This window comes from Phaenicophaeus curvirostris, chromosome 1, assembly GCF_032191515.1.
Source record: "Phaenicophaeus curvirostris isolate KB17595 chromosome 1, BPBGC_Pcur_1.0, whole genome shotgun sequence".
In the NCBI taxonomy this organism is placed as follows: domain Eukaryota; kingdom Metazoa; phylum Chordata; class Aves; order Cuculiformes; family Cuculidae; genus Phaenicophaeus; species Phaenicophaeus curvirostris.
Genome location: NC_091392.1, coordinates 16266581 through 16279808, shown reverse-complemented (window position 1 = coordinate 16279808; position 13228 = coordinate 16266581). Strand labels below are relative to the sequence as shown.

The 13228-nt window shown below is 41.1% G+C and overlaps 1 protein-coding gene across 1 annotated transcript; it reads right to left on the bottom strand.

Annotated features, from left to right (window-relative positions):
- Positions 1-614: 614 nt before the first annotated feature.
- On the bottom strand, positions 615-12820 carry TRMU (tRNA mitochondrial 2-thiouridylase). Its single transcript, XM_069849962.1, has 11 exons — positions 12707-12820; positions 12001-12166; positions 10312-10418; positions 9686-9808; positions 8601-8778; positions 7695-7767; positions 6704-6770; positions 5796-5896; positions 4629-4773; positions 4300-4382; positions 615-3510 (listed from the first exon to the last, which is right to left on the bottom strand). The coding sequence occupies exons 1-11, from the start codon at positions 12789-12791 to the stop codon at positions 3364-3366; spliced, it is 1275 nt and encodes a 424-aa protein (XP_069706063.1). The 5' UTR covers positions 12792-12820; the 3' UTR covers positions 615-3363.
- Between the last annotated feature and the right edge of the window lie 408 nt (positions 12821-13228).

Below are 13228 nucleotides of genomic sequence, written 5' to 3'. Positions count from 1 at the left end.
TCATCGAGCCAAACTCCCTGGTCCTTGCAGGCTACCTACAACTGAACCACATGACTAAGAGCGTTGTCCAGATGCTCCTTGACCTCTGATAGGCTTGGTGACATGACCACTTCTCTGGGGAGCCTGTTCTAGTGACCAAGCACTTTCTCAGAATGAGCCATCCCCTGGAGTTACATGTGCTTCCTCACAGAGCAGCAGCTGTGCTCATAGCCAGCAACACTTCACTCAGGGAGCAAAGCAGAGCTCAAACCACCCAGCAGCTCCACCCATCACTGAAGTACTGCTCACATCCAAAAAACCTCTAACAACTACTAAGCACCTAGGTCAGGACGAACATTTTTTTTGCAAAAAAAATTGCAAACCTATCAAAGTTATTGTGGTTTTTTTTTGTTGTTCCTAGAAGTATTTGCAAGGCCTCTTCAAATTCATCAAATAGTTTAAGCCTAGAAATTTTTTTCAGAGTAGGTTTAAAAGACTAAGAACAAGTGAGTTTAAAACCAGGACTATGGGACCCAGGTGTATGTAACTTGGTTCCTTCAACTTCTGCTCCAAGCAGAGTTTGGTATCCGTGCGTCCCTAAGCTGATTTCAGTGGGTTTAGGCAGGACAGTTTAACAAGTCCAGGGATCACAGATGGCTACATAATAATTAAATTCTGGAGTTTAAGAGCCAAAAGAATGTACACGTTTAACTCCTTTGACGCACTTGGGAAAGGAAACACTGCCTGGTAGAAAAGTGGTAATAAAAAGGAGGTAAGGATACATTATACAAGGAAAATATTAATGTTTGGAAGCTAGTGTCCAAAAGAGTCACGAGGCTGCTCACTCAGGATAGAGTGGGGAGAACAAGTGGTGGACGGGATTGCCAAGCAAAGTCAGCAGTGATCCAGAAAGAAGAAACTTTTAAAACAACAAAACAGACAGGAGGGGCCTCTCTAGGTGCCTCTACACACACAGCATGGGCAACAGGCAAGAGGAGTTGAGAGGTATGTGCAGAGGTTGATCTCATTGGGATCATGTATACAGCTGGGACAGCTCACATAGCCAAATTGCTGCCATGGATGGATACAGGGTCTCCAGGAAGGATGGGCTTGGAAGAAGAGGTGGAGATATCATCCTAGTTGTAAGGATGGAGCTTTGCCAAGGGAAGGAGACACTGAGCCAGATGAGAGCATGGGGGTTACAATTAGAGGGGTAATCTACATGTGTGGCATTGCTGTGGGAATCTGCTACAGGCCACATGATCAAGACTTGGAAGAAGCCTCACATTTGCAGGTCCTGCTCCTCATGGAGGTCTTAAACCACTCAAGATACCTGCTGGAGGGACCACACTGAAAGGCACAAGCAGTTCAGGAGGTCTCTGGAGTGCTGGTAACTTCCTGACATGGATAGAAAGGAGCTGATGAGGCGGCACTGGACCATCTCTCATACAAGTAGAAGCCAAGATAGCTGGATTTGTTCAGCTTTGAGAAGGGAAGGCCCGGGGAGATCTTATCAATGCTGGTTGTGGAGTCTTCATTCTTGGAGATATTCAAAACCTAGCAAGACAGCCCAGAGCAACCTGCTCTGAGCAGTGGAGTTGGGACAGATGATCTCTAGAGGCTCTTACCAACCTCTGCAATTCTGTGAATTTAAAAAAAGGAAGTGAATTTTGAAGACAGGAACAGTTATGTTCTTTTTCATGTCCTCACAGTTGAACCTACCTCTACCAGCACAGTACCAAGTAACAAACATGCTCAAGAGTGTTGCAAGATGCAGTAATAATAAAATCCACACTAGTATATATAACACAAAACATTTGTGAAGATTTTAATGGGGACATTTATTAGAAAACTCTGATGAGGAAAACATGGAACATTATCTCCTTAGTAATTACTTCTATGCTCTGCAAAGATAAAAGTTTCAGGAAAGATAAGGAAAACATTAGGAAAGATGCATAAAAGTCATGACCAGGACCCATAACACAACTAACCTAACACAAATCAGGAGCTGAAGTGAAGCACCAATAGTCTTTACAGTTAACCTGTGCATGGATACACACTCTGAAGACAGACTGCTTTTGGCACTGGTGAAATGGGATGGCTTTCTACTCATCTAAAACAGATCTATCGTAATGTCAAATAAATATGGAAGATTTTAACAGTCAGTATTTTTCCCATGAGCCTCCCTGAAGCGTGTTTAACTTTGCCAGACAGGCAGGTAGACACTGAAGAGTCTTTTCCTTCTCCTATTTCCACACTTTGGAGAAAAGGCACTACTTTTTACTTTACTTAAAAGATGGAATAAAAGGAATTCTCAGTATCTTCTAAGATACCATAAAAAGTCAGAAGGCTACGTGTCAACCAAGACTTCAGATCTGCTGAAAGGAGCCAAAATAAATGCAAATCTCAAAATTCTACACCTACCTGAGAAGTCTTTCTCCTGCACAGCTGGATGTCAGTGAAAGTTACCTCCTACTACTTTGCTGAAAGGCAGAACTTAATTTTTGTTGACTTGCTGTAATAAAGTTTTACTATAAGCTTAGGGTGCCCTCGAGACACACTCAGTCCTTGTAACTGCATAATGTGGACAGAAGTATTCAGCTCTTCCTAATATCACTCCATTTTGACACATGGCATGATCTAAGCTCCAATTATTAGTGGGTCTACATTAAGTCAGCCATATAATATGTAAATGCATATGAATTTGCATTTTGCTGAAGCATCACAATGCACTCCCTTGTCCAGTAGACAAACAGCTTCTGCCCTCAGTAGTTAACTAAAAAATGAGTCAATTGTGTAAAAAAATTAACTATTAAAGTTCTTTTTAAGCCCCTAGATTTGTAATTCTGTATTATGTAAACATCTGAAACCACTATTCAATACATCTTAAGAATCTAAAGAGTTTCTTATAAAACTATATCAAATGAAAAATAAATATCTGTGGCTCAGAGTTCATTCAAAATGCTGAATATCATTCATTCCTTTTCCAGAGTTCAAAGGACAAACACACAGTTGCTGTAAAACAACTTTACCTAGAGATGGTATCTTCAAGTAAGAAGAAAAGTATTTCATTTATGCATAAAAGACAGATTTATGGTTCCAGACATGATTTTTATATTAAAATTCTTGTATGTCTAACTACTATTAGTGAACAACTTTAAGACATCTCTTGATATGTATTAACATAAATATCACTAACCAGTCCAGTAAAAATGTACCATACTGGCTTTAGTTTAAAATCTGTTCAGAACTAACAGTCCAGAGCTGGGAGTCAGGTTAACTGACCTTTAGGATTTACAGATCAGCAAAGAATATGTTTATTATTATTTGTATTATTCTCAGACCACAAATTCTCCGAAGTCCATCAATACAGAAACCCATGTGTTACGTTACTGGTTCTATCTTGTCAATCTCTTCCTTCTTCGGAGCCTCCTCTCGGTTTTTGCCCTCTTGCATGGTATATACCGATGGGCCTATCCTTACGATCTTCCCACTGCCCAAGCACTCGTCACCCTTGTAGAACACAGCAAACTAGGAGATAAACACAGGAAGAGTCTTTTCAGCAGCTGTAAATGGCCTGGTGAGCAACTGCAGGCTGTGCAAGACCTGCCAGACAGGGAGTGTACTCATTTATATTTGTTCTGACAAATCTCAAAAAAAATTTAAAAAAAGGAAAAAACCCACATAGAATCTGTTGGCTCATGTTAGTGCAAATATAAGCATATTAGGAAAATTCCAGTCTGAACTTCGTCTTCTCAGCTCAGATCAGTTCTCTTAAGCACATCTCTCTCTGTTATAAACAGTTTTCAGACAATTTGCTTCCTGTTATTTTGGGGCAAAGACGGAGGGTAGAGCGTATCCTGGGAGAGGGCACGCAGGAAATGAGGACCACTGGTTTATGCTGTGATGGAGTGAGTACCTTTAAATTAGCAGCGTTAAAAAGCATCGCTACATAGTACCTCTTCTCGGTGCTGTTTTGGGATAATGAAATTCACTGCTCACAGATCCTCACTAAACAAATTTGAACACTAAAGCAGTGAATTACCAAACTAATTTATTTTTAAAGCTATTTCTTGAAGGCAACATCTTCCATTTCTGCATATACAACTGATCACCAGAGATGTTCTTGTATCTTTCTAAAACTTGTAAGCCAGTTTCTCAGATTATACAGATAAGAGACTACGGATGAATAGTCAATAGAGCTAACTGCTCTCACATGCAAATAAATTAACTATTTTGCTTCAGCTAATAAAAGTACTACTCTGTTTTATGAGCCAGATAAGCCAAAACACAAAACAGGGAAGAAACCTAGTAACTCACCTGCCCAGGTGTGATAGCTCTTGCTGGCTTCACTAGTGTCACCCACACACTCCCATCTTGGTTCAGAGTCAGCACACAAGGCACTAGAGCAGAAAACAGTCAAATGCCTGCCAGTTAATCCTTATGTTCATATTAAAAAAGAAAATCCTTCATCGTTAGGTTAAACAGATGTAAGTCAAGATGCTACTACACAGAATTGTTTTATAAAGACACTACAGAAACAGAAAGGAAAGCCAAAATATTGCGACTATTTCTACAAAACTACACTGATCACACTAGCACAGTTTCACAAACTGAGTAAAATCAAAACCAAATCAAGGTTTGATTACCCAATGCCATCTGGTGCCGAAATCTGAAATGACATTCCATCATTTTCTCTCTAACAAGCTCTGCAGGAGGCTCCTCTGCTATCCAGTGCACTCGGTTTGTCCGCAATAGGTCTCTGTACAGAGCAGGGTGATCTGTTGATGGTGCCTTAAAATACAACATTTATTTAATGCTGATGTTTTTGCAGAGAGCATGTAACTTGTGAAGTAAAGCATTAAACACAGAAGCACCAAGCCATATGAAAAAGAAGGCAAAATAAGTAAGAAAGCAAGCCCTTAACAGCACCTAATCAGCTTGAAGGTGGAAGCATTTAATGAAAAAAACAGGCTAAAGAGACATATCATTTATTGTATTTGTTCTCCTCCCATCATACTTCTGCTGTCTTCAGGCAGAGTTCAGATGTCCACTGCTCTCCTTATCCCACCTCCACAAGATATCACTTACCTCTTCTCCGATTTCCCAACTCTACACCTCCCCAACAAAGGCGTTGCCTAAACACAACCTTACTGTAGGGCATAAAAAAACTTCTTAATGCTCCTGGATGTTTCCTCTCGACTCTCTTTTGATTAAAATTTTTCCCCACAGGCACATCAACAAGCAGCAGAATATCTCTTTATAATCACATCAGTATCAAGTAGGATTAACAACTGCATGAACAGCAAGTAACATTAACAAAGCTAGCAAGCTGCAGAACACCCAGACACCTCATGATTAGTCATTAAGACACCAACTATTTGCAGTACTGTATATATTATGCCTCAGTTTTCAAAATGATAAAACTGTATTACTAGCTACTACTTCTTTCATTGGAAAAAGAAAGTAGCAATACATAGTAAACCAAGATAATACATATTTTATACACTGTCATAATAGCTACAATAAAAACCTCATGCCTTAGAATAGAAAATGAGAGCTCAGTATATTGGCTGATTCTTTTCAGTACTTGTCCTTTGGTTGGAAAAGTTCTATGCCAAAATCTAGAACAACTTTCTACTGAAGAAAAGCCAGTTGGACAAGATGTTTCATGTCTGCTGATGCTGCACTAGTTGGTTCTTGTTTCCCCAAGAGGAAAGCCAAGAATCCTGCCCAGGTTAGAATCACATTCTGTACAGCAGGAGTCACAAAATGCTTGTACTAGTGATTTGCAGTATGAGTGGTAATTAACTCACCACAAAGACATCTCCAGTGCTGACATCTTTGTCTACAACAAACCAAGCCTCCTTCAGGCCTGCTAGTCTGGCCCTCTGGCCTATTGTGTAGAGGAACCAACCTAAAGAAATGCAAAAAACGTGATGCTGCTAGCAGCTTTCAATCTTTCACTTCCAGAAAAATATGTTAAAATCATTTCCCCAAAACTTTACCACTAAACAAAGAGAACTAAACCAAGTTGTCTTAGAGAAGTGCACTAATTACAAACTAAACTAACACCTGCTTGAAAGTTTTTATCTGTACCATAAGCACATGATTTCAAACTAATCCATTTCAGCTATGGTATTCTTAGGGCTTATAAAAGACAAATATTTCTCTATTTCAGCTTCAGTTTGTGGTTTTGCTACCACTCAGTCTTATCAGTTTCCCTTATTTTATGTACTTAGTAGAACATCCTACTTCCATAAACTACTTGGGAGAATATCTAAGCTAGAACTGAGGAGAGCAAAAGAAGGGGACACAGAAGGAAAGGAAAAGGTAAGCTACTCATGTTTGGTCACATCCTACTGTGCATGGTGTGCATTTTTTTTGCAAAATTTAGGCACTAAAGAAACTGAAACTGAAGCACAATCATTTAAAAGAATTAAATGAAAAACAGTCTCTTGGTATTAAATTAACCACTTAGTATCAACAGAGTAACCCTAATAATTATCACTTATTTAACTGCAATATGAAATAAACAGTCATGAATCAGTTGTAGTTCAAGGCTCTGTGATAGTATAAATCACGTTTTCCATGATTATTAAGAGTTATCAAACTGGAAAAAAATATAAACTGGTTTGGAATTTCACAAAATTTATTGCTCCAAATATAAGCAGCATTGTTCCATTTATCTAAAAGCAGTTATTAAAGTGGGTTGGCCAATTACCTTTGTGTGTTCCCATCACCTTCTTATCTTCAATGGAAACAAAGTTACCTGGTTGAGGTTCTATATACTACCAAATAGGAAGAGATTGTTTAAGTCACAAGATGGCCCCAAAACCTCTCAAAGTATATTTCATTTCCTTTAAGCTGTAAACTAACTTTTCAAGAAGCAAACTCTGCCCAAGCAGCTTACTGCCTCTTCCTTGATGCTACTTTAGAGAGAAAAGCAGGAAAGGCAATCCCTATCAGCAGTAGTTCAGGGCTTCACTCCTCCCATCCTCGCTTATGCCAGGGGAAAGAAGGATTCAGCCACTTGCCCCCTCTCACAACCCAACCACTTGTTGGAGCAGGCTGGTAGGCACAGAAGTGCAAGTTCATGCACTCCTTTTCCTACAGAAAGTAACTGACTGTACTTCCTAGAGGCTGCTGGTGACAGCTTCTGGGGAGGATTGGGATTGCAAAGGGAGAGAGGACACGCAGGTCTTATGAGGAGCGGCTGAGAGAGCTGGGGTTGTTTAGCCTGGAGAAGAGGAGGCTGAGGGGAGACCTCATTGCTCTCTACAACTACCTGAAAGGAGGTTGTAGAGAGGAGGGTGCTGGCCTCTTCTCCCAAGTGACAGGGGACAGGACAAGAGGGAATGGCCTCAAGCTCCGCCAGGGGAGATTTAGGCTGGACATTAGGAAAAAATTCTTCACAGAAAGGGTGATTGGGCAGTGGAACAGGCTGCCCAGGGAGGTGGTTGAGTCACCTTCCCTGGAGGTGTTTAACGCACGGGTGGACGAGGTGCTAAGGGGCATGGTTTAGTGTTTGATAGGAATGGTTGGACTCGATGATCCGGTGGGTCTCTTCCAACCTGGTTATTCTATGATTCTATGATTCTATGACACTGCTACCTAGTGTGGGCCACGAGCTGTTGGAGAATTTTCTAGAGACTGTGTACAAATTACTACTGAAAACTAGAAGAGAATATAACTATAACTATAATGCTTCTCACCTCAAGAAGGAAATTTTCAAAGTTTCTTTCACCAATGAAACAGACTCCCATACTCTGAAAAGGAAATGTGGTGCTGAATACATAAAAGCAGAGAAAAACATCTGAAACCATGTCTATTAATAACCTGTCCAAGATGGATCCCCCCACCCCCATGTATTCCAAACTGTGCTATCATCTCATAAAATAAACAAACCCACATCTGCTCCAACAGAGGTAAACTGATCCTATACAGAACCAGTGAGAGCACAAAAAAGAAGCGAAGCAGCAGGAAATAGAACATATGTTCAATAAATACATTAACCTTGGTGACTATATTGCATATATTAAAAACAGAAGTGTCTTTCAGATCAAAGTACAAAAGTAACGCAGATTATACAGTAATGGTGTATCTTGAAAAAAAAAAAACTTTCAAAAACATATAGGCTTTCCTCTTCCTTTCAGTTACTGCTGACATGGTTCAAACACCCATTTACAGTGGATGAATATAAACATTAAAAGCAATCAAGACAGCACCAGCAATACAATTGCTGCCTGTATTTAATTTTTTTAGGATCAACTCATGAAGCACCTGTTCTCAGAGAAACAAAAATTCTTCTAAAAAAGCAACTGTGGAAAACCAGTATGAACTGATTTCTATAAAAACACTGAAAAACAATTCTAGTGAGGAAGCCTTTAAAAGCTATGGAAAATAAAGACCAAAGGCTTCTCACTTGTTCTGACAGAGAATGCTTTCCTTAAGGCTCACAGCATCCTAATACTTTCACCTTTACCTTAGCTCTTCTGAGATACAACGGCACAAAAATTACCTGCAAGCAAAAATATACAAATAACCACAGACTTAGAGAAGTACTTTTCAGGAATGTCTATTTTAGAGAGATATACAAATCAAAAGAGTTTAAGTGTTACCATGCCTCTTTTTTCTTTAACACATGATGAAGGCCATGTTCCGCTGCAATCTTCTTCACAAAACTTTTTGTTAAATCCCCTAAAGGGAAAATGGTCTTCCTCAAAGCATCCTGTGAGATCTGACTTAGAAAGAAGGTCTGGTCCTTAAAGAGGTCAGCTCCTTGAAGGAGTTTCACAGCTGCAAAGTGCAGAACACAAAGCATCTCAAGATAATGCCCTTTAATAGTTCTATTTCCTTTAGTATTTTGTTTGACAATCACCATTTCAGTTTTACTGTTTCTGACACATTAAAGGCATAATTTTTCAGGTTTTTCAAAATCTAATTGAAAACAGGTTATTTTCTCACCACTAAAAAGACTCTGATCTTATACAATGCAGAATGTTAGTCTTACATTGCCTTTTCTATTACATTACTGCGTCATTCGTGAGAACATCAACAACAGGAAAAACGAAAACAACTTTCACAAGATTCAAATATCTCAAGAGTATAATGTTGTTCAAAAAGATAATTCAGTTTTGCCCTGAAATCACACTGCCATAAATCAATGACTTCAATGACCAGCAGAGCTTTTCCCAATGCTCAGTCCAATTACTGCATAGAAGTATGTAAATAATTTTAATGTTTCAAATACTGAATTCTACAATTCCACGTCAGCATATCCCCATGAAGAGTTCTATCTATACATTCCCTAAAACAGAAGAAACGTTGAAAAAGAAAATTTTATTGAAGTCATGGAAATACTTAATAAATACTTCCTGAAATACTTCTCCAGGGTATAGAAGATAGCCTTGTCTCCTTAATCCACATTACAGTTCCTCTACAATGCTGATTACTACCGAAATGCTTATTCTTACCTCTGGATCAGAACCCTTAATAAAGAAAATGTAATACTTGATAAGTCAAGGTAATTTTTAGTAACATAAATCCCTTGTTTTGTGCAATCAACCTTCAACAAAGCCTAGGGTTTAAATGTATGTGCAAGGTGTGTGCAAGGTAACAACCTTCCCTGATTCTGTGACACCAAGTATAGTTTGAATTTCTCTTTCACATCTAGGATGAAATACAAAATTAAGGAACCACTTACTATTTCTAACTTCAAAACGGTTTCTGAAAAGCCTTTGTGGTCTTCTAATGTGTTTCTGTTGAAACACTTCTTCATCCTCTAGTGAGGTCCTAGCATAATGCCCAGTAGCAATTGCATCTGCACCTATCAAGAAAAAAACCCACAAAACACAAAGGCACACACTTGAAATTCACAGTTTAAAACAAGATTATAAACATCCAGTAAGAAAAGTAGCAAGCAATGCAGGAAGAAAACCTACAGAGAAGTCTTCTACTGACAATAACTGTATTCCTGCCATTTAAACTATTCATCAGCACGCCAGTACTTGTGCTTTTGTACTTTAAGGAACACCTAAGACTGTAAAAGTTATGGTGAGGCCAATGTATGTTCCCAAATTAAATATGTTCCTACATATGAGCAACTCAGATGTCCTTGCTCATGGCATGGTCCTTGCTGAACCATTCTATGACTCTACATGTAAAAGCAAATGTAAAAACAAATACTTTGCAAATATCGAAATACTGACAGAGACACATGAATTGGGCATGGATGTGAACTCATGTTTTTCCCCACCTTTTCAAGAGTTTGTATCCCTTAAGCATTTCCATGGCACACACACTGTTTTGAGACACTTGAAAATGCCTTACCAAGGTTATCCATAGCATAATGAAGAAAGTAGTTGAATTTTATGTGCTTGTTACACACAATATCAGGATTAGGAGTTCTCCCCAACTCATACTCTTTCAAGAGGTCACTGTAAAATAAAGATACAAATACGTATCAACATTCTTAACACTGCATAACACTCTCCAAGACTGAGTGAACTGTTTAAACATGAGAACTTGTGACCCAGTCATACTAAGCTTTTTATGTAAGAAATAAAATGCTCACTAGATTTTAACTTCTAAAAAAACCCCCAACATTTTGAAGATTTTCTCCAAAGTACACTGAGGGCAAGGCCAAATGATCACTCACAATCTCGTAATCGTGTTTTATTGAATTCATACTCTCTCAGGGTAAACACAGCTGCCCACTGTGCACATCCTACTCACCTCTTACAAAATACTTCATTTTGGAATATTACACAACTCTGTTTAATTTTTCAAAGTTAGAGTGCAGTGAAGTATACACCAGGAGTTACTGTGTCTCAACTGAATGGACAACAACTTCGTACGCAATAATACCACCATAAGCAGCAATAGGGCTTAATATTATAGGGATTTTTTCCTGTCTTTTTTTTTTTTGCTTCAGGAAATTTAAGTAATTTCTCAAAGGGATGGGGACTCAACCACCTCCCTGGGCAGCCTGTTCCACTGCCCAATGACCCTTTCTGTGAAAATTTTTTTCCTGATATCAAGCCTGAACCTCCCTTGGCAGAGCTTGAGGCCATTCCCTCTTGTCCTGTCTCCTGTTGCTTGGGAGAAGAGGCTGGCACCCTCCTCTCTACAACCTCCTTTCAGGTAGTTGCAGAGAGCAATGAGGTCTCCCCTCAGCATCCCCTTCTCCAGGCTAAACAACCCCAGCCCCTCAGACACTCCTCGTAAGACTCGTTCTCCAAGCCCCTTCACCAGCTTTGTTGCTCTTCTCTGGACACACTCCAGAGCTTCAACATCCTTCTTGTGGGGAGGAACCCAGAACTGAACACAGGATTCGAGGTGCGGTCTCACCAGTGCTGAGTACAGGGGCAGAATAACCTCCCTGGACCTGCTGGTCACACCGTTTCTGATACAAGCCAAGATGCCATTGGCCTTCTTGGCCACCTAGGCACACTGCTGGCTCATGTTCAGTCGCTGTCAACCAACACCCCCAGGTCCTTCTCCTCCAGGCAGCATTCCAGCCAGTCTTCCCCTAGCCTGCAGCTGCACAGGGCTATTGTGCCCCAAGTGCAGGACCCGGCATTTGGTTTTGTTAAACCTCATGATTACTTTGTGGTAAACTGGATTCAGCATATGTTAAGGTAAAATGCACTGCATAAATTACACACGTAGCAGCCCATTAAATATTTTTTTTTCTCAAGTTGCAATAAGGTTGGACCAATATATGGGAAGCAGAATAAATGAGCTACAACAATGCAATTGCTACATGCTCATAGTAACTAGGGAGAAATTGCCTACTAACTTCAAAAATAAAAAACACATTTAAACCAACACTTACACTCTGATCTTAACTAGGAATAAGAGAAAAAAATCGATATTTCACAGGCTTCAGTATTTTTTCTTAGCACTGACGATACTGCAATACGTTGCCACTGCCCATTACCATCCTTAACTTTTCACAGTAACACAATTCTACACTAATATACTCAAAAAACCCATCTGTTTTAACAGTGTTTCTACCTGAATACTTCATTCCAGTATTCTTTCACGTAGGAAACCTGATGAAAAGGAATATCAAGCTTCTGACAAACCCGGTAAGCATCTTCACAATCCCTATTGATGGAGCAATCTCCTTGTTCATCCAGAGGGTCCCAGTTCTTCATAAAGACACCTGTCACCTGGTAGCCTACAAAATGAAATGAAGAATGACTTATAAAGTGAAATTCCTGGACCAAATAACCTTGTTTTTTAAGACTTGCATGGGTAACCGCCGCTTTCAGAATCACAGAACGGTTTGGAAGGAACCTTAAAGCCCATTCAGTTCCAACCCCCCTGTCATGGGCAGGGACACCTCCCGCTGGATCAGGCTGCTCAAAGCCTTATCCAGCCTGGCACTGAACAACTCCGGGGTGGGAGTATTTGTGACTTCTCTGGGTAAGAAGTTCCAGTGCCTCACCACCCTCACAACTTTCTTCTTAATGTCATCTAAACCTCCCCGATTTCAACTTATGACCATTACCCCTCGCCCTATCCCTGCACTCGCCGATAAAGGGCCCCTAAGAGCAGTCCTCTGCTGTTTTCCTTTCCTGTCGCTAACAGGTAACCCTAACCCAAAGCTCCTCTGGCAACCTACCGCGAGGGCATTTCCTAGCTCCGAGTTTCTCCCACTCCCTCCCTCCCCGCTCCCTCGGCCGCACGGTTCCGTCCCACCGGCGGCCCCCCGCACCTCGGCGGCGCAGCAGGAGGGCGGCCACGGCGCTGTCCACCCCGCCCGAGACGGCACAGGCCACACGACGCGCCGCCGCCATCATCTCCCCCGCCCCGCCGCGGCTTCCGCCCGTTCCCCCGGCTCCTCCCCGCTTCCGGCGCCTAACGGTGCTCGGAGGAAACGCGGCGCCCCGCGGGGGTTCCGGCGCCTGAGGGTTCCGCCCCCTTCCTGAAGGTCAACCCAGACTATTCTATGGGTTTGTGATCATCCAGCGGCAACCCCTCTGCACCAGGTTGCTCAAAGCCTCATCGAACCTGGCCTTGAGCGCTGACAGGGTTGGGGCGTTTGTGACTGGTGACAAACCTGTGCCAGAGCCTCGCCACCCTCACAATAAACATTTCCTCCTCATACCTCATTTAAATCTCTCCCCCTTGTCCAGTGCTGCCCATTACAAGAGCCCCTCCCCACCTTTCCTGTAGGCCCCCTTTGAGCACTGAAAGCTCTCCCCGGAACCTTCTCTCGTACAGGCTGAACAACCCC